This window comes from Rousettus aegyptiacus, unplaced genomic scaffold (assembly GCF_014176215.1).
Source record: "Rousettus aegyptiacus isolate mRouAeg1 unplaced genomic scaffold, mRouAeg1.p scaffold_m13_p_3, whole genome shotgun sequence".
Lineage (NCBI taxonomy): Eukaryota > Metazoa > Chordata > Mammalia > Chiroptera > Pteropodidae > Rousettus > Rousettus aegyptiacus.
This window is the reverse complement of record NW_023416306.1, coordinates 115,939,854-115,965,231: the sequence shown is the minus strand read 5'-3', so window position 1 is coordinate 115,965,231 and position 25,378 is coordinate 115,939,854. Positions and strand designations below refer to the sequence as shown.

The following is a 25,378-nucleotide window of genomic DNA, read 5'->3' as shown; positions in this document are numbered from 1 at the left end:
GTTACGTTTATATTTCATGTGTTAAAAAACAAAAACTATGACTTAATATGCACGCTTTCATGGTTAATTTGATAGTCATTACTTAACAGTGGAACTGACATGTTCCAAATCAGACATAGCAAGATACAGGTAGTAAAGGCCACAGCAACCCTCAGAAAATTGAGCTCTGGTTCTCCAAGGAGTGTCACTTCATTCATTCAGTAATGGAACAAGTATTTATTGAGCTTTTCTGTGGGCATTGGGGATATCAGGTTGATAGAGACATGGTCTCTATCTTTGAAATTTATGTTATAATTGTGAAAACTGAAATGACAGGAAGTAATCGTGACTCAATGTGATAAGATACAATGGAAATTTATAAAAAGTGTTGTAGGAAGGACATTTTCTAGTGCATGATTAGGATTTTGACAGCAATAGAGTTGTAGGCAGAGCATAATAGGCAGAGGGAACAGCTTAAGCAAAGGTCCTGAGATCTCGCCAGACTTAGGATATGTGATAGAAAGTGGTGAGAGGAAGATGAGAGACAGATCAGGGCCAGACTGTTCGATACTTTGTGTGAAAAGCCACAGTGTCATAGAAGCCAGCCAGTGAGGCCGGCTTGACAAGCTGAGGACTAGAAACTTGCCTCACACTGTACTATGTAGGGCCCAGATGGTAGAATCATTTTAAACTTCGTTTCTAAGTCGAGAGAACATTTATGGTAACTAAATCTTAGTGACTCAAGTTAAATAGGAGGCCCAAATGAAATTATTTTGCTTGCTTTGCTAGAAAAAAAATCCTTGTCATGGCTTTGTACAAAATCCACAGGGGATTTTCTTTCTCTTATTGGAGCCTCCTAACGTAAGTAGCTTTGAAAGCCATTTCTCATATAAATATTGCATCACAAATTTCCAGACTTGAGAAAGATAGCATATAAGAGTACTTTGGAAGTGAAAGAGCTCTTTTATTCATGCCGGCCCAAATCTAAGGAACAAAATAGCCAAGTTCAGAAGATTGAGTGACTTCTTAAATGTTTTGTAATATTATTCCAGTAGTAGGCCAGAATAAACTGTTGTTCGTGAAACTAAAGGTACATCTTCAACCAGCATTTGCCATTTGGTTCTTCTGTTTGTTATTGTTACTATTTTTGTCTTGAAGGTGGCTATACTAGAGAATTGTAATAATTTATCATTTTACATTCTTCTAAACAGAAAATAATATTTATGTCCATGACTTATTGACATTTCAACAAATCACTACGGTGTCAAAGGCAAAGGGAGCATCACTATTCACATGTGACCTTCAGGTAAGTGTAGTGAAGATGAACTTTGACTTTGTGCTTTGGAAAATACAGGGTTTCCTACATCATTCCTACCATTAGATGGGAAGAATAACATTGATATCCAAACCCAGCAGAGACTCCAAAGAGAATGTCTGATTTTGGATTGTTATTAGAGAACTTTCCCCCTTACTCTATGGTCTGAGGTTGAAAGATTTGCATTCCCTGTATGTGTGCTAATTGGAGCACCAGACTTCTATGTGGCAGGAGGCAAGTGACTAAAGATAAAAACACTTATTATTGACAAACTGTTAGTGGGATATCAAACTTGTAATAGTACCATGAACATAACTATAAGACATTAAATTGACTTTTGTTCTAATCATCATTGTGGTCTTTAAAGAGTTTTTCTTATTTAATAAAGACATTTCTCCTTATTTTTGCCAATTCATCACCCTTACATTCTTCAAAATCTACCTTCCTCCCAACTTTTATTGCTTTTTAGCATTTATGGTCTGCATTGATACTGCGTTGTTTTGTCTATAGACTTATTCTTTTCCCTGACTCCTTTAAAGGGTTGAAAGTGGCCACTGATAAATGCTGATCCCCGACCCAGCATATTGACAGCCATGAGTGAGAAACATTTAAGAAAAAAAGGAAGAAGTGGTCATGTAGGTTAAGTCCTGCCCCAGGATTTTTTTCTCTGAATTATGAACGTCCACGAGATTTGCTAGTGCAGGCGCCTTTGGCCAGAAGCCCATGGGGAAGAAGTGCTCCTCTGTCTATTGTTTCTGGGTACAGTTTTCTCCAGCTCATCTTGTCTGGCAGCGTAACTTCTTATTACAAGGGATTCTCAGATTAGTAGCCATTTCAAGGTGGAATATCTCTAAAATAGATGTCATTCAGTTACGAAGTCATTGTGTACATAGCCTCATTTGCTCTGGGTGTGTCTTTCCAGCACACAGAGACTGGTGAGGAGGTGTTGCGGATGTGTGTGGCTGTGAAAAAGAAGCTGCAGCTCTATTTCTGGAAGGACAGGGAATTTCATGAATTGCAGGTAAAGTCCACCGGTCCATAGGTTAGGTGGGAGGTACTGCTCTAGTTGACCCACAGCTTGAAAGACTTCTAGTTTAGTTGTAGTGAAGGTCAGGACCCCAGTCTTAGAATTCTCTACAGATCAGTGCTCTGTTATAAGCACATGAGTGCTTCATGCCCACTGATTAGTCTCATAGTCTTCAGAGGCAGGGGTAATACAGTTCTACAACATCTATACAAATTGGTTTATTTCAAAGTGGGTTTTTGCCTTTTGCAAATGCACCTTGTCCAGTACGTGTGTGAGTTACACAGTAAGTCCTTACTTAATGTTGATAGGTTCTGTGACTTTAGTTGAAATGACATACAATGAAACCACTTTTACTATAGGCTAATTGATATAAACAAGAGTTAAATTCCTATGGTATCTCATGAGTATTATTAATAAAACTGTGTTAAACGAAATGACATTATTTGTGGACCTGCTGTTTTTTTTTATTATAGGCAGCTTTCTAGTTTTGTGCTTATAGAATTGAATTCAGGTAAGGATGAGGGTGATTTTGCAGAATGGGAGCAGAATAACAGGAAGGTCATGATTTTTTTTTTCTTTTAAGTTGAACTCTTGCTCTCTTTCTTCAGGGGGACTTTAATGTACCAGACGTTCCCAAATCCATGGCATGGTGTGAAAATTCTATCTGTGTAGGTTTCAAGAGAGACTACTACCTAATAAGGGTAAAACTTATTTTTTGCAAATATCATCAGTTTGCCTTGGAGAAGATGATTATGTGGTTACCTGGGGGAGGTGATTATGTGCTTCTGAACTACAGGTCAAGAAAATGCCTTAAGTCGAGTTCTTGGTGTCACGGGGTTTGTGTGTGTGTATCTAATGGTATTTCTGTAAACAGGGTTTGTGTTTGTATGTTTGGTTGAGCTCTTAGCATTTTCCACAAATAAGATATCTGTGTATCTTAAGCCAGGCAAAGTCAACTCTCAGTTTTCTACATGATGAATTCTCTACATCCTGTGTCTAATTATTGGAATGGACAGTTAGGGCCGCTTGCTTCTGTTCAGCAGCATTATCGTGGACTGCTGTCTTCAGGCTTCAGTGCTCAGGAATTATAAACTAATTTTAGTATTAAGTATTTTTAAGACTTTGAGGTTTCTGCCTCCCAATGTTTTTTTTTTTTAAAAAAATATTTTCACTTTTTTTTAAACTTCAAAAACCACATGTGTTTATTGTAGAAAATAAGAAAATATAAAGAAAATAAAAGGTGCAAATCATCCATAATCCCCCAACTCAGAAATAATCACTGTTAACTTTTTGGTATATGGGATTCCACCCTATTTACAGAAATATTATGAGATATACACAAACAGAGATGCATACACATATATAAAAATAATGTGTATTATATATGTTATAATATATATATATATAATAACCTGCTTTTTCTCTTGACGTAAGCAATAAATACCCAGGACATGGGGTTTTTTTCTCCAGTATGCACACGATATGTAGAAAAAGGTTGATATGCCATTCATTTTATAGGGTAATCTAAATTTCTTAGCTTCAAACCCCTTCATAATCCAGATTTGGCAATTGTAGGCACCTTTCTCCTCATCTCCCACTGTGTTAGCTCTTCATTATTTATCTAGTTAATATATTTGTTGTATATTTATATTAGTGGAATATCCTAATTTTATCAGCATCAGAGTTATAAACTGGTAAAGGAGTCACTATCGTGCAGTTGACTGAAAAGCAGCTAGGCACATAGGTGCTGAGAGAAGGCTGTGAGGGGTGGTGACTGAGCCAAAGTTGCAGTAAGGGTCTCATTCCTCTGACAACCTTAAATTGCCTTCTTGAAGGTAGAGTCTTTTGAGGGTGGGATATCTTGTTCTAGGACCAGGATATTCAAAAGTTATTTATTTATAAACAGTCAAATTCATTTTTTTTTTGATCTACAGTTCTGAATTTTGACAGATGCCTAGAGGTCTGTAACCACCACCACAATCAAGATTCAGAACAGTTCCATCACCCCAAAAAATTCTTTCATGCTGCCCCTTTGAAGTCAATACCTTCTCCTATATCCCAAACTCTAGTAACGAATCTGTTCTTTTTTCTCATAGTTTCACTTTTGCCCAAATGTCATATAAATGCAATTATATAGTATGCAGCCTTTTGAGTTTGTCTTCTTTCACTTAGCTTAATGCATTTGACATCTATCCATGTTGTTGTGTGTGTCAATATATTCTTTTTTTATGCCCAACTAGTATTCCATGGTATGAGTGTACTACAGTTTGCTCGTTCATTCATCAGTTGAAAGACAAATTTTTAGCCATCATGATAAAGCTGCTATAAACATTTACATATAGGTTTGTATACACTGCAAATAAGTTTTTGTTTCTCTTGGGCAGATGCCTAGTAATGAGATTGCTGGGTTATATGATAAGTATGTATTTAACTTTGTAGGAAGCTAACAAACAAAATGGCTGTATGAGAGTTCACTGGCATTGTATGAGAGTTCCAGTTGCTCTTCATCCTGACTAGCACTTGACCAGCACTTGACATTGTTAGTTGCCAGGCTCAGTGCTTGTCTCTGTGTTAGAGAAAAAGAAAACTGGTTCTTTGTTGCGATGACAAAATTCATGTTAACAAATTTTGTTTGTTATCTGTTTCCTTACCCCAAGCAAGGAATATTGGCTTCTGTAGGTTTTGGGTTTTAGCTGGATTTTCCCAGGCCATATTCATGCCTCTGGCCAAAGAATGCTTGGTGACTCACTTTGTGTCTTCCTATAGGTGGATGGAAAGGGGTCCATCAAAGAGCTCTTTCCAACAGGAAAACAGCTGGAACCCTTAGTTGCACCTCTGGCAGATGGAAAAGTGGCCGTGGGTCAGGATGATCTCACCGTGGTGCTCAATGAGGAGGGGATCTGCACACAGAAATGTGCCCTGAACTGGACAGACATACCAGTGGCCATGGGTGAGACCAACAGTAGCTGCCGTTGCCCACTTTGGGCTGGGGCCTTATGCCACCTTTGCAGAATGGAATCCTATTCATAAGCTTTAGCAGACTGTGGTTTAGTGTCATTCACTCTCAGTTCCCCTTCTTATAAGTAGACGACTGTTTTAGGGTCATTAAAAAAGGAATATTCTGATTTTTGTAGGAAGCTGAGTTTTGCCCCAGACGGGGGGAAATGTAAACAGAATTGTACATTTTAGGAAGAGATTGTCTATGGCTATTTTTACTTCTTAGTTTCTTTTTAATGGTTTTATTGTGTCCTCTGCCAAATAATTTGTGAAAATTCCTTATTTATTCCTATAATACCTATAACTCAATATCAAAGGGATTTTGATATGGTTATTGCTGCTGTTGTTTTTGTAGCTTGCAGGCACAGACTGCATTTAAGTGTCAGTCTCTGGCCAATACATTAGGTGTTTCTGTCTGACACCTGCCTCAGGCTCCCAGTGCTCTGCAAGTATTGCCTAGAAGCATATTTCTGTTGGAAGAATGAGCATTTTAATAATAGTTATTGCTGTGGAGTGAGGCATAAGGCATGCAGTCTTTAAGGACTATAGCTCTGAAGACAAAATTACATTTTGGATAAAGAGAAAAAACAAGGCATTACTTAAGGTATTAAGTTGGATGAATTGAGATTCAGTAGTTCAGAAAGGGGAAATTCATTGTTCATTAGTCAGGAAGAAGTTTCATTACATCAGTAAGATTAGACTTAGATCAGACAGAGGGTTTAGGATCTGGCATGAAGAAAAATTCCCTTTTATTCTAGGCAGAAAGAATCATTTGAAAAATGAGTAGAAATGCAAAATATGTGCTGCTTTGTGAGAGGGCATGACAGACTGAGCGGGCTAAAACAGGCGGGCCGAATTATGGAGGAATAAGGAGGCCCATGCGAAGGTCAGAGAAGCCAGTAGATTCCACAACATTTTGATAAAAGCATTATGTTCTAGGGTGGTTATTCTGTGGTTGTTAGAGATTAATAGACAGGAAGGAAGATAAATCATAAAGATAGTATTTTATAAGGCCCAAGGTTATGTATGTTAACAAGTTTGAGGAACTGAGAGCTTCATAAGAAGCTTCATGATGTTCCAGAGCCCTTATTCTCCTTAAAGAAGGACCTCGGTAGATTAGATTAAGATGCGTGTAATATTGCTTGAAGTATGTTTCTAATTTCCCAGTGTGAGAGTTCCTGTTTTAAAACCGTTGTTAGTGCCCACTGCTTTCAGCAGTATTTCTCAAAAACATTTCTGTGCCATAACATATTAAAGAAGAGAACATTCTTTCTAGGTAGGGTGAGAGAATCACCATCTGACAGAAGAAATACTAAACTTAAGATGGTGTATATTTTAAATTTCATTTATATTTCCGCCCTCATCTTTGCTGCTTCACCCAGGCTCCAGTCATTTCGGACTCCTTCCCACTGTGTCATAATCTGCGCTGTTGCCTTTTCCTTTCTTCTCACCCAACAGCGTCTTGCCCATGTGATAAGACTTCCTTCAGTGGCACTTCCTCTAGAAAGTCTTCTCTGGCCTGCAGGCACATTTAATCACTTCCGCCTTCGTGCTCCTAGAGCCCTTTCAGGTTTTTCTGTCATGGCATCCACACCATCCCCTCTGGATGCAGTGAGTTGACTATCTCTTCTGCTCATGTTGGAACTCCGTGAGCTCTGGGCTCATGTCTTGATAGACATCAAGTAATGCCTCCAACATGGCCATTCATTCACTCATTCATTCATTTATTTTTGAAACATGGCCTCTTAGTAAATGCTTGGCGAATAGAGGGATCACTGTTGTTGTCAGCCAGTTATTACATGCCTGCTGCACATCAGCAACTCTGCAAAAGTTTTGAAGATACAGAGAGATCCAGACCATCTCTGTTGTTTTGTGAAACAGTGCTGAAGAGTTTGGGAGACTGAACAATTGATAAGATATGATAATCAAAATGGTTTCTATTATAGATTACCTTTTTTAAAAAATTATTCTTTATTAAGATAAAAAGGACAGATATATTACATATTTATACAAACTAACACTAGAGAAAATTGACTAACTTTTAAAAGAACATTAAAAGAAAATTTAAAAATTCAATACAAATCAACATTTTTATTTTTTCTTAAGATGAAAAATAACATAATAGCAACAATAGCATTCACATTGATGGTAATATTACTTAGACCTCAGTTTTTCTCATTTATGAGTTCCCTTCTGCCTTTGAAATTTTATTATTCTATTATTTAGTGTATAAATTTTAAATATAAAATGAAAAATTTTTTATAAGAAAATAGATAATGAGAAAAATAAGCTCATAGCAAGTTAGCCACACTGAGAAACTGTTCTTATAATTACATTCTTTGAGGTTAAATTTCTATGTGACAATTATGCCATCTAGTGGTTCAGTTTTTACTAATTAAAATTTTTTTTTTAATTTTATTTTTAATGTAGTAAAAACACAACATAAAATCTACCATCTTAATCATTGTTAAGGTACAGTTCAGTAGTATTATATTTACTCACGAGTTTTTGCAACAGATTTTAGAAATTCTTTATCTTTTAAAACTGAAACTCTGTATCCATTAAACCTCCCTTACCCCTTGCCCCAGCCCTCTGCAATCCCCATTCTACTTTCTGTTTCTATATATTTGACACTCTAGATGCCTCCTGTAAGTGGTAGAAAACAGCTACACTGAGAATGCCATCCATCTGCCTTCTCTCTGAACCATTAGATATCAAGTGGAGTTTTACACCTTTTCCCTGCGAAAACTCAAGTAGAAACAACATTGGCCAGAAATGTCGAACCCTTTCTTTAGCATTTTAGGGAAAAAAGACGTTGCCTTCCTCTTGTGCTTCTATTGGTAAGTTGTTAGGGGCAGCTGGCCTTTGCTCTAGCTTTGTGACTGATGAGAAAGGAGCAAGTGAAGCTTCTACCTAGTTCTTTTGGGAAAACAGCAGAAGTGGGATCAGGTCGCTCTCAGCAAAGCTGTATGCATCCTTTTTGTGCAAGAGATTTCTCTTTGCATCCCTCAGGCCATCTTTTTTCTTTTTATATCACATCTGTAGGATCCTGGCTTGGTATTTGACTAGTGGATTTTTTGGAGATCCCATTTAAATGCAGCTTAGAAATGGCAACTGAGCCTAAATGCAGCTTAGAAATGGCAACATAAGCCTAAAGCCTTAGACCAGAAGTACAACTCAAGATGTTCTCTCTTGCACAGAGCACCAGCCTCCCTACATCATTGCAGTGTTGCCTCGATATGTGGAGATCCGAACATTTGAGCCAAGGCTTCTGGTCCAGAGCATTGAATTGCAAAGGCCCCGTTTCATTACTTCGGGAGGGTAAGGAATTTTTTTCTTTAATGTAGCTGCCTTTAGAATAATGTAATATTATTCTAAAGCTTTAGAGTCACCTGTATTGTCATAAAGCCTGTGTTCTTTTGCTGATGTTCTCAATCCTGCCTCCAGATCAAACATTATTTACGTGGCCAGCAATCATTTTGTTTGGAGACTCATTCCTGTCCCCATGGCAACCCAAATCCAACAGCTTCTCCAGGACAAGCAGTTTGAATTGGCTTTGCAGCTTGCAGTAAGTCTTTATTCTGAGATTAGAGTGTGAGTCTGCCTTCCTCATTGTTCTCCAGAGTAGGTAATTTGTCTTTAGTCCATGTTTATATTTAGTTTGGACTGATAGAATAAGCACAGAGCTGAAAGTCAGGGGACTTAGATTCGGGGTCTGAGTCTGCCTTAAAGTATCTGTGTAAGTGATTTCACTTTTTCAGTCGGCTTATCATCTATCAAATGTAGAACGAGTACCATAATAGTACTATCTCATAGAATTAATAGAATAAAGTAATTTAATAGATACGGTCTGGACTTGAGAAATGAAAGACAGTGCAAACATTAGAGTAAAGTAACAATCATAAATGTAAAATTACATTCTTGTTGAATGGAACCACTCAACATCCCTTTCAACAGTGGACTTCTGTATTTAGATTAGCAGGGCTTTTTCTAGGTATTCTGCAACCATCTCAAATTGCTGCATTCAGCAGGGCTGTACTTTTATATTTATGACTGTCGCTCTCCTCAAATGTTTGCATGGGACGATGTTCACAGTGAAGTAGCAACCATGCTCTGGTTCCAGTCATGCTGCCATTGCCAACAGACTTCTTGGACACTGACTTCCAGGGCTTGTCTTGTTGTTTCGGACATCCCCGGTGGTGATTATTGTCATTTGTAGAGGGTGGATTTGATTTTAGAAAACAACCAAAAGTCATTCTGAGCTTTTCCTAGTCATTAAACCAGATGGTGGTAATTTGGTAAAAGAGAAGAAATTTTTATGAAGATAATTATAGGAAACTTAATTACTAGATTATCTTGTGAATTATTTCTGAAAGGAAAGCAGTAGTGACAAATTTTGGTATACATAATGTTTATAGTCACATACGATGAGTACTTTTGAAGGGCAACATTTATTTTGGATGTATGAGTTCAGTGTTTAAAACAAAAATCTAGTCTTAATAGTTGGCCATGTTTAATATCCCATAAAATTTTTTTTTTTCCTGGGACATTTAATTTCGCATCTTACCATTCTGTTATTTTCTACTCATACACTGCCCTATATTATTTTATTTTATTTTCATTTTAAAATTACTGAATACCTATGAAATGAACTCACCATCCTACCCAAGAAAAAGGACTTATATAACATATATGTTCCTCTCCATCCCGTCCCTCTGTCTCCCTTTCAGACATAGCCATTATTTAAAATTTTGTGTTTATTGTGTCCTTAAATTTCTTTTATTTAATCTTTTACATATACATATTTGCTTGAATATGTATTCAGTTTTTAAACTTCATAAAAAAGGATGTCATGCAGTACATAGCTTCTTTAATATCTATATTTTTCTTAATAGGAAGGTCTCGGATCTTTTCAGTGATCATCTGCTGCAGGTTGTCTGTTTAATCTTTAGTGGAGAAATGGAAATGGGTTTTGATTTTTCCTTCTCTCTTCTAGGCTTGTACTTACTAGGTGGTCTATTTACCCTGTGATGAAAGAGGGTTGGTTGATAATATCTTAGCTCTTAAGAAACTTATCTTTTTTTTTTTTTTTTTGGTGAGATTTATTAAAGGGAATAAACATCTCAATATGTGTCTTCCCAGCCAAGAATGTAGGTTTTGTGCTGCATTTGGATCTTATTCTATTTTTTCTGTTGTTTTTCAGTTTTTTGTTACTAATTCATGGAAAAGTTATTTTGATTCCTGTAGTTTTACCTTGAGCTGTAATATCATTTGCTATTTTTAAAATATTTCTTAATCGAATCTATGTTCTAGATAGATTTAAATGTCATCTACACATAATTATATTATTCAATGTTTATTCCTTCAGTTTCTTTTCTTTCTCTTAGTACAGAGGAACTCATTTTTTATTTAAATAAATCAGAGAACATACGTGAAACTTTCAGAAGACCATTACGTACCAAACTTCAATATTGATAAAATATGGAGCAAAATGTTAGAGAAGGGACAGTTCTCTAAGAGCTAGAGAAAGTATCCTAAAGTTGGACCCTTTCAGGATAAGTAAAATAAGGAGCAGGAAACAGGGAGCCCCGAAAGAGCCCAAGGAAGTTAAAGAAGTGAAAACAAGTGTGGAACAAGTATTTCTAGAGTATTTGGAGAGTGTGGCTTGAATGTCTAGATAAGGAGGATAAGCTAGATAAGGAGGTGCACCAGGTTTTGAAAGCTTTTAAAGTCTCAAGCAGGAAAGCTTTGACCAGGCTGACTGCCTGTTAATGGTCTGGCCTAGGGGGATGGCAGTAGAAAAGGAGAGGAAAGGAATAGAAATGGGAGATATTTTGAAGGAAGAAATTAAATTTATTAAAGATTGGTTAAAAGAGAGATGTGGAGGCAAGTTTTAAGGAAGAAACAGAGATAATAAATAGCTACATTTATTTAACTTTTACTATGAGCAGGGCCTTTCCCAACCGTGCTGCCTGTGTTGTGTCTTTTATTTCTCAAGCATGCTATGTTCTCTCTGTGTGTTTTAGGGCCTTGCACATGTGCTCTCTTCTTTCCTAGGAACACACTTGCTGCTTCCCCTCCCATCTGTCACCTGCCTGGCCTTGCCAGCTCCAGCTCATTTTCTGTGCTTCAGTTAACATTCGTCCTTTCAAGAATCTTTCCCGGACCTACCACTCAGACTAAGTTGCATACGCCTCTTATGTGCTTTCGTCATCACTCATACCCTGTTTTATTTTGGTTTTGATATTTTTGTTTTAAACTGAATTCTTGACTTCATTCAGATTTTGTCAGTTTTTCCATTAATGTCCTTTTTTCTGTTCCAGATTCAAATCCAGAAATCACATTGCGCTTAGCTGTCATGTGTCGTTAGAGTCCTCTGATCTGTGACAGTCTGTTAGTCTTTCCTTGCATTTCATGACCTTGACAGTTTTCAGGAGTACTGGTCAGGTATATTTTGTAGGAACCCTGTTGTGTATTAATTGCATAGTTACTTATCAGTCTTATGTAGACTATAAGGGCAGCCTGTGAGGGCAAATACCATGTAGCTGTCTATACATGTTGGCATTTATACCTCTTGGGATATCGTTTAACGTATACTGAATAAATACCTGCTGAGTGAGTGGGCTCTTACTTATTCTGCTCTCTTATTAGGAAATGAAAGATGATTCTGACAGTGAAAAGCAGCAACAGATCCATCATATCAAGAACCTGTACGCCTTCAACCTCTTCTGCCAGAAGCGTTTTGATGAGTCCATGCAGGTCTTTGCAAAGCTTGGCACAGGTAATAAGTGGGCGTGGCCTTGAGATAAGGAACTAACAGAGGGAGGGGAAAGTGGTAAAGACAGGGAGAAATGACACCAGACTTTTGAGAAAGGGGAAAGTTGATGCTTATCTAAATTGATCTTCATACCTAACGGGATGCCGTGGGTGGCCATGTGGTTACAAATGTATAGTCCTTATCTTAAGAATCTGGTCTCACCCATAAATACAGACAGAATTCCAATTTTTCAGGATGATTTCCCTTGCCCTCTGAGAAGGTTAACAGAAACTCATTTTATTCAACAACTGTGTATTTGTTCATCTTCTATTTATTGAAGGCCAATTTAAACAAAAGTCCCTGACTTGAACTTAGTAGGATTAAACAGTAGGTCATTTTTGAGAGCCAACACAGGGCAGTGCTCTGAAGCCCTTCCTTTTCTCAGTGTCCTAAAAACTCTGGAGACATTGGTTGAGGAGCTGGCACCCTGGAGTCAGGCTGCCTGACCTTGGGCAAAGTTGCTGGCACTCTCTGAGCTTCATTGTCTTATCAATTTTTCCTTAGGAAATTTTTTTCTCCTATACTTTCAGATAATCTAATTCTGCATATGTATATGTGTCTGTGTCTTAGAAAGTAGTCATGCCATTTTGTAATGTTGTAGTGAAATATATATATATAAATAGTGCTTAAATTATAAGTGTATAGTTCATTGAATATTTATGAACTTAGAGTTATTTTTTAAAAAATCAGTCTGAAACTTGTTTTATTTGATCCTTAAATCGCTGTGTTTCTTTCTGGGGAATCATGCCTACCTTCTATATAGATCCCACCCATGTGATGGGCCTGTACCCCGACCTGTTGCCCACAGACTACAGGAAGCAACTGCAGTATCCTAACCCTCTGCCCGGGCTCTCTGGGGCAGAATTGGAGAAGGCTCACTTAGCTCTCATTGACTACCTGACACAGGTAGGTATTATAGAGAGGTGTATGGAAGAGTTTACCTGGGAGTTTAGCACCTTCTTCCTTATGGCAGAGAATTGAGGGCCTTCTGTAAGCCACTGGCATTCCATAAACAAATGCCTTAGAAGTCTGCGTGGGCACAGTGTCCTGCTTCTCCTTGCTCAATAGTACCATTGAGCTGGTTTTTTTTTAAATTTTTATTTTTTTATCAAATCCTGATAATGGGAAACACACTCGATTTCTGGTAAATTTATAACTAAGCTGTTTGGAAACTAAAAAGTAAATTTTAGTTGACAGAAAGGAAGAAGTATTTTAAAACAAACTTTTTCGTAGCATACATAATTTTGGAAAAAACCTGCTTTATTCAGAAAACTTGGAAAACACAGAAAAATATAAAGCAAAAATACAAATCACTGATAACTCTACCTACAACCCAGAGAAAAGAAACTTAAATTTTAGTGTTGTCCATCCAGATTTTTATATGTATTTTGAGAATTTGTTTTGCTTATTTATTTGGTTTATTTATTACAAATGGATATCAAACTATATGTCATTTTATAGCTTACTTTTTAAAAATTGATTCATATATTGAGAAAGTCTGTCAATAAATAATCATCTGTAACTTTTTTTTTAGGGGAAGTATTTAGATTTTACTTTTTTGTCAATTTACTGTTGTGGACAGATAAGTGAAATTTTAAAGTTGACACTAAAACTCACATCTTCATTGAAGCTTCATAACCCCAAATTTCTTTCACAGAAAGCTATTATTTCTTTCCTGTGCACCCATTCAGAGTCAGAGAACTTAGTGCATTTTTTCCTTTTAAGTGTTCTGCAGACCTTTGTAAGGAGTACCCTGGTAGGCATTGAGAAGTATTGTGAGGAAAATTGTAAGCGGGCTTTCCACTACCTGCTTCTGGATCAGGCATGCACAGCCTTGGCATTTTCTTGACATATGGTCCCAGGGATACCCACCTAGGCTGGCAGCCTGCATGGAGCACACAAACTTGCCTCTTTGTACACAGTGTCAAGTAAAAAAGGTTCCTGGGGCAGAATATCTCCCAAAGCCTTAGCTTTAGGGCTCCACGCACACATTCTTCCCTGGCCTCTCCACTGATGTTTAGAATGTGGGACATTACCTGCCAGAGAGATGGAAGAGCATGTGAGACGATGGGCTTTTCCATCAGACACAAAATGATACAAACTCGATGATTTCATTATATGACGTTCTAGAATAGGTAAAAACTAATCTCTAGTGATAAAAATCAGATCAGTGGGGTAGGGAGTAGGTGAGATTGTCTGGGAAGGGAACTTTATGGGGTGATAGAAATGTCCTGTTCCTTGGTTGGGGTGGTGGTTACAAGCATGTATATCTGTCAAAATGCATCCAAAGGTGCACTTAAAAGGGATATATTTTATTGTATGCAACTTATACCTCAATAAAGTTAGGGTTTGTTTTTTTTGTTGTTTTGTTGTTGTTTTTTTTTTTTTAAGAAAATAGGAGAACATGGGCTTTGGAATCAGACCCTAGTTTGAAACCTGCCTCTGCCACTTACGAGGTATCTAACATCTACACCTTGAGTTCTTCACTTGTAAAGTGGGGCTAATAATACCTGCATTTCTTTTAGGTTTAAAATAGGATAACATATAAAGTGCTTGGCATAGTGCCTGGCTATTGCAAATAATTGTTATTGTATCTGTGGTAATTTGACACTCATCTATTTTGATCCCTGATAAATTGTATGCTATCACAGGGTGTCTGTTGAAGATTAAATGAGGAAAATCTGTCAAGGGGCGTTAGCACTGTGTATGGTGCATTAAATATGCTCCATGGATTTCACTTGTTTAAAAACTTTTTCTCAAAAAAAAAAAAGAAAAAAAGAAAAATTTAACATAGTTTCTTTTACTCTTTGAATTTTTATTTTAATTCTACTTCCTCCATAGAATTCGATGCTAATATTATATACATTTTGATCTTGAAAAATCTTTCATTGAGCACTCTATCTTATCTCTGTAACAAATGTCATTTTAATTTTTAAATTTTTTTACAACTAAATGATTATGTTTTTAAAATGCCATCTGAGTTGAACTGTAACAATTATTAACGCACAATTGAGTGATATATTATATGTATTCTTAAATTTTAAAGAACCATTAAATATTGTAACCTCAAAAAAACTATATGCTAATGTGGGTTCAGGGTGTGGATAGATGTGAGCTGATTTGGAGGTGTTTGGAATTACCCTGTAGATTAAGTGATAAAGGGAGATTTAGTATTGGCCTTGATCCCACATGTTTGGCCTTTGCAGAAACGAAGCCAATTGGTAAAGAAGCTGAATGACTCTGATCACCAGTCTAGTACCTCCCCACTCATGGAAGGCACTCCGACCATCAAGTCTAAGAAGAAGCTCTTGCAAATCATTGACACCACCCTGCTCAAATGCTACCTCCATGTGAGTTCTCTGAGCACTCAGGTACCTATAATCCCCAGTTCCTGAAACTGGAGGAGTGACACTTTTGGGGTACCTGTTTCTGGTAAGAGTGAAATTTTTGATGACGGGAACCACCTAATCGTTGCCTGATACCTGTGAGTTTCTTGGACGTGAGAGGTTAAGTCAAGATACTGACCCAGAATCTTACAGTAGGCTGGTCTTCTCTGGTAAGATTATTGTCAGGACTACAAGGTGCACATTATTTCCTCAAAGGAAATATCCCATTCTTCTCCTGGCCCCCCCAAAACCATCAAAGCATGTTGTCCAAAAGAGCATAAATGCTCTAAAAGCTTTATCTGTAGTTCTGGAAAAGGATGTTGTGCCCCTGGCCTTTCAGCCTGAAGCAAGGCTTGGCTGGGTAAGGATAGGGCTCCTCTGGAAGCAGTTTTCACTGAAATCCTGCTTCTTCTGCAGACGAACGTGGCCCTCGTGGCCCCCTTGCTGCGCCTGGAGAACAATCACTGCCATATTGAAGAGAGTGAACATGTGCTGAAGAAGGCTCACAAGTACAGTGAACTGATAATCCTATATGAGAAGAAGGGGCTCCATGAGAAAGGTGATTGGAGGCAGGGCTTTTATTGATCTGGGAGGATTCTTGCATGTTGACAGGGGAAACTGAGTTGTGACAAATCTCCCATGGCGATGAGCCTTCTGGAAGAGTCTCATGACCTTGTTCTTGGGCTTCGTGGCCAGCTCTGCAGGTGCTGGTGGACCAGTCCAAGAAAGCAAACTCCCCTCTGAAAGGCCACGAGAGGACAGTGCAGTACCTGCAACATCTGGGTAATTACAGCTTTTGAAAGGGGAGTGGAAAAGGGATTGTGTTCAAATGGACCTGCTCTCTCTCCATCTCTGATTCTGTCTGGTCAGTCCCCTCCCTCCTCCTTGTGTTTCCCATCTTTGTTCCTCCATCTGGAGTAAAAGTTTCTCAGTCGTAGAACCAGGAGAACTCCTTGGATAGAGTTATCTTTGCTGGAAAAGAAATTCTGGGGCACCTTGGGCACCTGCCTTCCCAGTCCTAAAGGCAGGGTGGGCTTCACCTGCAGACAAGTCTTAATGTTTCCTTCTAGGCACAGAAAATCTGCATTTGATTTTTTCCTACTCAGTGTGGGTGCTGAGAGACTTTCCAGAAGATGGCCTAAAGGTAGGTCACGGGAGGTCTTTGGATTTTTCTGGCACCATGGTTGGTCCTGATCCTCCTTAGGACAATGGTGGATGGAGGGGGAGGAAAGATTTGTGCAGTTTCTCTGGTGTTCGAAGAAGTAGACTGGAAAACGTGAGACGACAGCGTGGTGTAGTAGAAAGAACCTTGCACAGGTGTCAGGAGAACTGCGGCCTAGTCTGTCACACACCAGTTGACTGCAGATGCATTCTTGTATGCCCTTCCCCTCCAAAAGTCCATCCACTTGACCCCTCCACGTGGATGCGTGTGCTTTAGGCAGCATTGCAGTCAGATGGTTCTCCTGCTGGAACTCAGGTTTGTTTTAACAGATATTTACTGAAGACCTCCCAGAGGTGGAGTCTCTGCCACGAGACCGAGTGCTTGGCTTCTTAGTAGAGAATTTTAAGAGTCTGGCTATTCCTTATCTGGTAAGTTATTTTTTGGTGTGAACTAAAAAGCTTCAAACCCAGGATCCAGGACCACATGGGTCAGTTATTCGGCAGTTCAGACTGGGGTTTGTGTCACTTGGGGCTTGGTAGAAATGTAAGGAATATGGTTATTTCACCATCCTCTGAAGAAAGAGAGCCCAGTAAGCCAAGCTGGAAATGTTACTTTTTGTAGATGTCTTCTAAACCTAGGTAAAGTACAGAGGGGTAAAAGAGAAGGATGTTCAGGAAGAACATTTCAAAGCCACGTTTGTACAGCCTAACTCAACTGTGACCACGGGACAGCCAAATTAGTTTTAAGTACCAGAATGCAAATATTTAACCTTAATTACGTGGGCGGATTTGGGGGATTGTGAGACAAGATTAATAAAGGAAATCAAGAATTCCTGATGTTGCTAGGTTGTATTGTGAAATTTCCCAGTGGTTTTAGAAGAGCTGTCCCCTGGTAAATCTGCAGTTTAATTAGGGAACAGTCTAGATGAGACCTTTTGAGCCTTAAAATGTAAGGGAGGCTGGGTGATGGGGCTGGATCACAGCAGTGAGGGTACCAGGCAGACCTGCGTCTCACCTCAGGAACATGTCATTCACGTTTGGGAGGAGACGGGCTCTCGGTTCCACAACTGCCTGATCCAGCTGTATTGTGAGAAGGTGCAAGGTCTGATGAAGGAGTATCTCCTGTCCTTCCCTGCAGGTACCAGTCCTCATAGAAAGCTGTGTGGCCCTGGGTTTTAGAGGCAAGCAGGGACCCGAGGGTGTGATGTCGGGAAGCAGACTTCTCTGTGGGCCCCAGGTGTGCAGGAAGTTCCTCAGAGGAGCCAGGGCAGCTAAGTCATCCAGCACATGAGACTCAGCAGCTCATGTCTGGACATCTCTGAGCATCACCCCTGGGGGAGGGGAAAGGAACAGATCTGTCTTCAAGATAGAAAAAGGTCTGCCTACCAAAGTGTTTTTTGTTCAGCTTTTTTTTTTTTTAATCTCAAGCTGATGTTTGGGGGACCATGTGTAGAGACCATAAACTAAGAGAAGTCCATGTGGTGGCATCGATTCCCACCCCTCATTTTTCTTGACAACCCCACATTGCTGCCCAGCAATATCTTTCACGGTAAGCTTGGTTTCCCTTAAAGGCAAAACTCCAGTCCCTGCTGGAGAGGAAGAGGGCGAGCTGGGGGAATATCGACAGAAGCTCCTTATGTTTTTGGAAATTTCTAGCTACTATGATCCAGGCCGGCTCATCTGTGATTTTCCTTTTGATGGTGAGTATCTGGGTCCAGAAGACACTTCGGTTGAAGGTAATACAGACACTGATCTTTCTCTTTTACTAGTCCCCAAACCCTCTAAGAAGCTGGACCTGGAAAATACCATTTGTTTCAGGCCAGTGCTTCTGTCTGTCGCCTCTGAAGACTTGACTTTTGTACCATGACTTAGAAGAGTCTCTTGTGGGTGTGAACTGCATGCTAAGTGATAGCCAGGTCGAAACCTGTTTTTTCAATACATTTTTTGGGCCACATTCATTGTTTAGCGGTTTTTGTAATCTGGCATAATATGTCTGAAAAAGATACATGTCTGCTGTATAATGTCAGTGAGAACAGAGACCAAGTGTTTCTTTTCCTTAGCTGAAGCACTCGGCACATTATAGGTGCTTCGTATGCTCTTGGCTGTTGAGTGAGTGTTCTTGCCCAGTTCACAAGCAGTCACAAAGATGGAATTAAGTACCTCCTAGAATAGCTTCCTCCCCCTTTTTTAAATTTTAGTTATTTTCTTCCTGAATAAATCTTAAGTAATAAAAATATTTTCTCCTGGTTTATATTGCTCCAGTATCCATTTCTCTAGTAGCTTAGCCCCTGGCCTCATGCTTGCATAACGGTAGTGGTGGTTACTTAGAGTCCTTTTTCCTCACAGGTCTCTTAGAAGAACGTGCTCTTCTGCTGGGACGCATGGGGAAACATGAACAAGCTCTCTTCATCTATGTCCACATCCTGAAGGATACGAAGATGGCTGAAGAGTATGTTGACCCTGTCACCTCACCTCCCACGGGGTCTTTAGGCAGGTCCCCCAGACAGATGACAGGTGTGAGAGGCTAAGAAGGCCACCCTCACTCTGCAGCAGGATCCAGAATCACTTCCTCTTCTGGCCCTTGATTTTGGCTATCGTTAGGCTGCTGATGCAGGCAACATCAATGAGCTTTCTAGTTGTGGGCCCTCTGGCCACATCTGTCTTACCACTTTCTCCCTTGCAGGTACTGCCACAAGCATTATGACCAAAATAAAGATGGCAACAAAGATGTAAGTAATGACTGTGGCCCCAGGGAGCACATGTGCATTTTACTGTCCCTCTTAGCATTTCTAACCTGCTCTGGTTTGTCCACAAGTGACACTGGTATAAATTGCTAAGATGAGACAGAGCCAATGTACTGATTGATTTTGCCTGTGTGTATTGAGGGAGAGGCAGGGTGGCCATTTGTCCTGGTTTGCTTGGCATCATTCTGGCTTACATCTGTGTGATTATGAGCAGTGCCCTTTACCCCTTTACTCTCAGAATGAGAGTCCTGACTTTATGATAAAATTATGTGGTAAGCCTATTAAGAAGGAATATCTATCTGATGGTCCTGATAAGTTCTCGTATATGTTCTGTCTACATTGCATGTGGATTCATCAATGTCTGGAGACATCTTTGATTGCCATGACTGGGAGTGGGAGCGCTACTGGAATCTAGGAGGTAGAGGCCTGAGTTGCTGCTAAACAATACCCAGGACAGCTCCAACTAAGAATTATCTGGCTTAAAATGTTCTCACTAAGGTTGGGAAACCCGGTGGTACTGGTACCTCTAGTAGGAAAAGCAGTGTCTCCTCTTGGCTTGATCCTTACCTGCCAAAACGTGTAACAGGGTCTCAGCCTTCAAAGCCAAAGGAAATGAGGGAGCTCTTTGAGTCATTCTGCAGTGTTGGCATTTTGTCAACAGTTAACAAATACAAGGTATTTGTTTTTTTCTCTCAGAGAAACCACAATCCTTAATTTTAATACCTTCATTTGACTGTTTGACTTTACCGAGATCTTTTAAAAGGTAAAAACGTTGAGTTTTTTAAATGCTCCATGACAGCTGTTACTATAGGCCAACCCTCTTAGCTTTACTTGTGGCCATGCTGTGAGGTTCTGGGAGGGTTGCTGCCCGCCTGATGATGTGTGTGGCTTGTGCCCGTGTGAGACAGGTGTATCTGTCCCTGCTCCGGATGTATCTGTCACCCCCCAGTGTTCACTGCCTGGGGCCAATCAAGCTGGAACCGCTGGAGCCACAAGCCAACCTCCAGGCTGCCCTGCAGGTCCTTGAGCTACACCACAGCAAACTGGACACCACCAAGGTCAGTTCTTCCCAGAGAATTTAGGGCACTTGTGGGGAGCATCGAAGGAGAAGAGGGGACAGAGAAAGGATCTGAGGTTCGCAGTCTCTGCGGCTTTAGTCACTTCCTCAGTCTCACTTCTGTTCCACCTCACCCTGTTTCCATCTCTATTCCCATCCCCAGGCCCTCAACCTTCTGCCAGCAAACACTCAGATTAATGACATACGCATCTTTCTGGAAAAAGTCTTGGAAGAAAATGCACAAAGGAAACGGTTCAATCAAGTACTCAAGAACCTTCTCCATGCAGAGTTCCTGCGGGTATGAGCCTTGCAAACCCTAGGCTGGCTTGGTGCTTTTTAGTATGGGGCAGTTACCACATGTTCCTTTAGTCAAAAGCAAAGCTCTGTGTTCCTTGAAAACAACTTACACAACTTGACATTTAGTTGAAAGTGTTTCAATTAGAAGCATCTCTGCAGGGTGAGACCATGAGACTTCTCCCCCAATCTCTCTGCCCTCCCAGGTCCAGGAAGAGCGGATTTTACACCAGCAGGTGAAGTGCATCATCACGGAGGAGAAGGTGTGCATGGTGTGTAAGAAGAAGATTGGGAACAGGTGAGTGTCCTTCACAGCTCTGCAGGGTGTGCCCTGGGGTGGGTCATGCTCAGGATATAGTTTGCACTTTAACTCAAGGAGGAAGCATGGCTGTTGACTCTCCTGGGCACATATAGTTCTCGAGGCCCCAGAGAGCAGTCCGTGTCATCTCTTGGGGATGGGCTTTGAGAATTTAAAGACCTGAAATGTATGGCTTGGCACTGTTGACTTCTTGCCTATAAAGCCCTTCTCTGGCAGCTAGAAATTGGGATGTAGCCAGTGGGTGTGTGAGTTGTGTGTGGAAAGAAGTCTTTATTTTTTAAGGATGCACCTTTGAAAGAAGAAAAAGATCTTTTAACCTGCTGCCTCATGTTTGAGTAAAATCCTGAGCCAGGATCATACTGCTTTAGGGCATATGCTCTGTTCAGTCCCCTTTCCTTCAAAAGAGAGTGATTTGTCTTTTTTCTTACATGGCTGGAAGAATCCTTTTCTTTAGAGAGACCTCTCTGTCATTTGTTAGAATTAGCCTGAAACTTGTCCTGAGGAGCATCATCGGCTCTCAGTAAGCTGATGCTGAGCCAGGCCTGCGTACTGCCCCATCTGCCCATGCGTTTCACATTGGTGACTTAACAAGAAATATCCCCATGCACCCAAATTACGTGGGCCTCATTCTCCGTTTTGAGAGATGGTGGCTATGTAAATCCAGAGACCCCAGGCACAGGCTGCTCTTTGTGGTGAGGGTGGGTGCTGTTGGGCTGGCTCCGAGGTAAGGTGCCTTGTCCAGGTAAGAAGCAGCCTCTTAGAGGCAGTCCTCACTCCTGAGTTATTTGCCTTTCCTGCAGCGCATTTGCGAGATACCCCAATGGAGTGGTCGTGCACTACTTCTGTTCCAAAGAGGTAAACCCAGCGGACACCTGAGCCCAGCATGCCCAGGATTCAGCAGATGGACAGCTCGGCCATCCCAGAGAGGGAAAGGGGCACCTGCCTTGGGAATCAGTGCTGTTGCCACCACCAAGTGTCTCCCCATTTGGACACTACTGGCTGTCTTGCACCCTGGAACATCTCTGAATTTCTCAGACTCGTGATTTGGTGTCATTGGCTTTTTAATAGAAAAAGAGATTAGTTATACTTTATATACAATTATGTTGCAGGCAATTACAGACAATTTAATACCTGCTTGGACAGGAGGAGGTAGCGATGGGCACCGTCTTGCCTTTGCATACCAATCACTTGAATAAGGAAACCGTCAAGCTTTCATAACCCCAGGGTTTTTCACTTTTGTATTAACACAAACACACAACTTTACAAGGAGCCCTCAGCACAGCTGGTGGAGTCTGTGAGGAGAGAGTAGTACGGGAGCTTTTCTAGCTGCAGAGGTCAAATGCTGGTTCCCTAGGTAACGACAGTCATTTTTCCATGGTTACTGTATCCTGTGTTCTCCCAAGGATCTCCCCACTCATCTCTTTATTTTCCTGTCTCCTTTTCTTTCTCACTATTTTCTTCTTGTATCTCTCCCCTCACTGCTCCACCTTGACTTTGTTTCTCATTTTCTTGACACCATGAATCAGTAATATTTAAGGCAAAGCAAGAAGCGAGAGGAAGTCCCATTTTCTAGGAATACATTGATAACTGATTGTCAGGTATGTTGTAAATAAATCCTCCTTGGATTGTCCACTATGCCTCGAAGCGTAGGAGAGCGTCATTCTCAGCCTAAGAAAGGCCCTGTGCACCTCCCCTCTGGGCCAAGTGTGACACTAGCTCTAAGGATGGACAGCGCCGTACTAGGTATATGACCTCTTAGGCAGCCGCCTGCAGAGGCTCCTGCTCCTGGTTCACCCACCAGCCGTCCAGGGCATTTTAGTTTAGTCTTTGTAAGTGAGCACTTTGTTTTTTAGCCAGTATCATCCACTCACCTTACAGCTTGGCGTGGCCATCATTCTCCAGCTTTGTTTTACGGGGGTTGGAGGATCGTTCTGAGATTTTGTAGGTAGGTGGATCTCTGCTCACACAGGGAATGATCAGATCAGGCACTGAGGTGACGACAAGCATACTTGTGAGGTATTCGGGGACAGTGAGAGTACTGCAGGAGGCAGGAGCAGCAGCACCTGGGTTTATGAAGACCTCACTGCCAAGCCCGCTGACACTGCGTGTGTGGTGTGGGAGACCCTGCCTCCCACAGAGCACCCTAGAGGCATGTTAGGAGGAGCGCGTAGCACTGCAGGTAGAGGACAGGTGGCCAGAGTGGCCCTGCAAAGGTCCTCCTTAGGGTTTTGCAGACTTGCCGTCTTAATGCCTCAGTGTCTTTAATGGTAGTGAGGGTGAGTAACAGTGCCCAACACTGACGCTGTTTTAGTGGACTGTCTTTGACATGATGTGATCCTTTTTAAACTGCGGTGCTGTGCTGTAGACTAACTTGCTGGTAGACTAGGCTTCTCTGTGGAAGGTCTGAAGGGACAGAAGGAGTACCATCGGAGATGGGGTATTCTGCTCAGGTTTTGGAGGCTGAGCAGTGCTTTACAAGAGCCACCATCTTAGCTGGCCATACCCACCCACTCGAAGCAGTGCTGCTCTTGGCCCAGTTTGTGCCAGCTCGGACTGAACTTCCTCTGGGAGTAGCCAGAAAATCTCTGGCTGGCCCTCTACCGTGCAGCAGAAACGCCCTGCCATGCAAGCCCTGCTTCCTGGCCTGCTGTGTTGGTATCTTCCATTTTCACTACCTGTGTGGCACATCTGTTTGAAGCAATAGAATAAAGTATGCCTGTTTTCTTCCCTTCTGGAATACATAAACAGCCCAGTTTTCTTGAACTCCAGTCTTCCTTCCCTATACTATCTTTGCCCTCTGCAGCAATGTGGAGAAGGCTGGAGATGAAAGTCTGTAATGAGGACTAATGAAGATCTCTTATAATAAACATCATAAAGTAAGAAACCAAGTCTATTCGGGACTCCTTTTTCCCCCTTCCTGTGGAATTTGATGAAAACAAAAAGGTAAGAATTAACAAGAGTAAGTCAATTAGCAACTGTGGGAAAAAGATGTATAACATCTGTTATGTATGTCTCGATCTGTGTGGTCCAGCACAGGTAGTGTGGCTGATGTATTGGCAGCAGAAGTACAGAACATTTCTGGCATCAAAGAATTGTGGACCCACTGGAACTCTGGCTAATCGCAGGGACTCGTGCCTCTTCCGGCAGCTCATGATAACTGGGAGGGGTATGAAAGGGTTATGGATTTGGTGGGATTGACAGACCCAGGGATGTTTGAGAAGTGGAGAAGTGATGGTCTACTTTGGTCAGCTCCAAAAAAGGTCATTTGGTCCTGTATCCCCCTCTTGAGCCATCTGTGGCCATCTTGAGATTTCTCTGGGAATGAAAAACATCAGGAACTAAGAGGTATACTTTTACTGAGGTATGGGCAGGTGACTTCCAGAGGAAAGTGTGGTACAGCCCAGAAAGCACTCGAATCAGTCAGGATGTCTGTACACCACGCCACCTAACTCCATGCCCCTCCCTCAGGCTCCTGTACTGTGGATCTATGGGTGTTCTCCATGTGCCGCATTAATGTCACCAAAGGGGTTAGAGTCTGACCTTTCTGAGACCCCAGCACAGGTCTTGGCTTCATGCTTCAAATTAAGTAGAAGCAGGTCCTTCCCTTGGGGTCCAGCAAAGGGCCACCATATCTTCTTTTGTTCTGGGAGTTTCTGGTCTGAACTTGTCTATAGGGTTCATTTTGAAGTTGAATCACCTCTTTTTTTGGACATTATTTTTTTCATTCTCCACTTCACCTTGGGGAGGAGAGTGGAGATGACTGGGTCTTAGTCGAAGAACAGAAATGTATCTCCCAACAGCTCACTGGCCCAGAGATGCTTTCTTCTGGAGACTGTACCTATCTTGGCCACCTAGATGGTCATGGTCCACAGTAAAGGGGACATCACATACCATCTTTAGCCTGAGGCTTACAATGGTCAACAGAGGACTTTAAAGCCTTTATCTCTAGTATCTTAAGGGCTGACAGATCTGCTTTTTACCTGCCCTTACCAATACCACCTAACCATATTCCTCTATACCTGGACCATCCAAGTATTTTCACTGATCCAGGAAGAGGACTGAGGCAGAAGCCACAGGGAGTCATGAGGTACAAATTTCTTGAGGCTACAGATGGGCCCTTGTCCTTACCTTTGGTTCCAAGGCCTGGTGCAGGTTCTGCACACAGCAGCCTCTCAGTGTTTGGAGAATGAATGAGGGAGGCCAGGCGAGACAAGAAACACCTTTGAGTCCAGATCATTGAACCAGAGGTTTCTATGCTTCTGCTTCAGAGCTGTGGGGAAGG

The 25,378-nt window shown here is 41.0% G+C and overlaps 1 protein-coding gene across 3 annotated transcripts in view; it reads left to right on the top strand.

Moving 5' to 3' along the window:
* Window positions 1-23,980, top strand: part of VPS39 (VPS39 subunit of HOPS complex) — a 36,900-nt gene extending 12,920 nt beyond the window's left edge. For 2 of the 3 annotated variants that reach the window (XM_016144899.2, XM_016144898.2), the window contains 21 exons: window positions 1,191-1,285; window positions 2,217-2,315; window positions 2,930-3,022; window positions 5,088-5,271; window positions 8,519-8,639; window positions 8,766-8,886; window positions 11,970-12,099; window positions 12,899-13,041; window positions 15,342-15,485; window positions 15,939-16,080; window positions 16,218-16,304; window positions 16,592-16,665; window positions 17,013-17,111; window positions 17,703-17,820; window positions 18,254-18,382; window positions 19,029-19,131; window positions 19,366-19,411; window positions 20,335-20,484; window positions 20,647-20,781; window positions 20,984-21,075; window positions 21,897-23,980. In XM_016144899.2, the coding sequence (XP_016000385.1) occupies window positions 1,191-1,285; window positions 2,217-2,315; window positions 2,930-3,022; window positions 5,088-5,271; window positions 8,519-8,639; window positions 8,766-8,886; window positions 11,970-12,099; window positions 12,899-13,041; window positions 15,342-15,485; window positions 15,939-16,080; window positions 16,218-16,304; window positions 16,592-16,665; window positions 17,013-17,111; window positions 17,703-17,820; window positions 18,254-18,382; window positions 19,029-19,131; window positions 19,366-19,411; window positions 20,335-20,484; window positions 20,647-20,781; window positions 20,984-21,075; window positions 21,897-21,972 (2,381 nt within the window). In that variant the 3' untranslated portion in view covers window positions 21,973-23,980. The remainder of the gene's footprint in view (window positions 1-1,190; window positions 1,286-2,216; window positions 2,316-2,929; window positions 3,023-5,087; window positions 5,272-8,518; window positions 8,640-8,765; window positions 8,887-11,969; window positions 12,100-12,898; window positions 13,042-15,341; window positions 15,486-15,938; window positions 16,081-16,217; window positions 16,305-16,591; window positions 16,666-17,012; window positions 17,112-17,702; window positions 17,821-18,253; window positions 18,383-19,028; window positions 19,132-19,365; window positions 19,412-20,334; window positions 20,485-20,646; window positions 20,782-20,983; window positions 21,076-21,896) is intronic. The other variant, XM_016144900.2, reaches the window with a different exon arrangement.
* The last annotated feature ends 1,398 nt before the right edge of the window (window positions 23,981-25,378 follow it).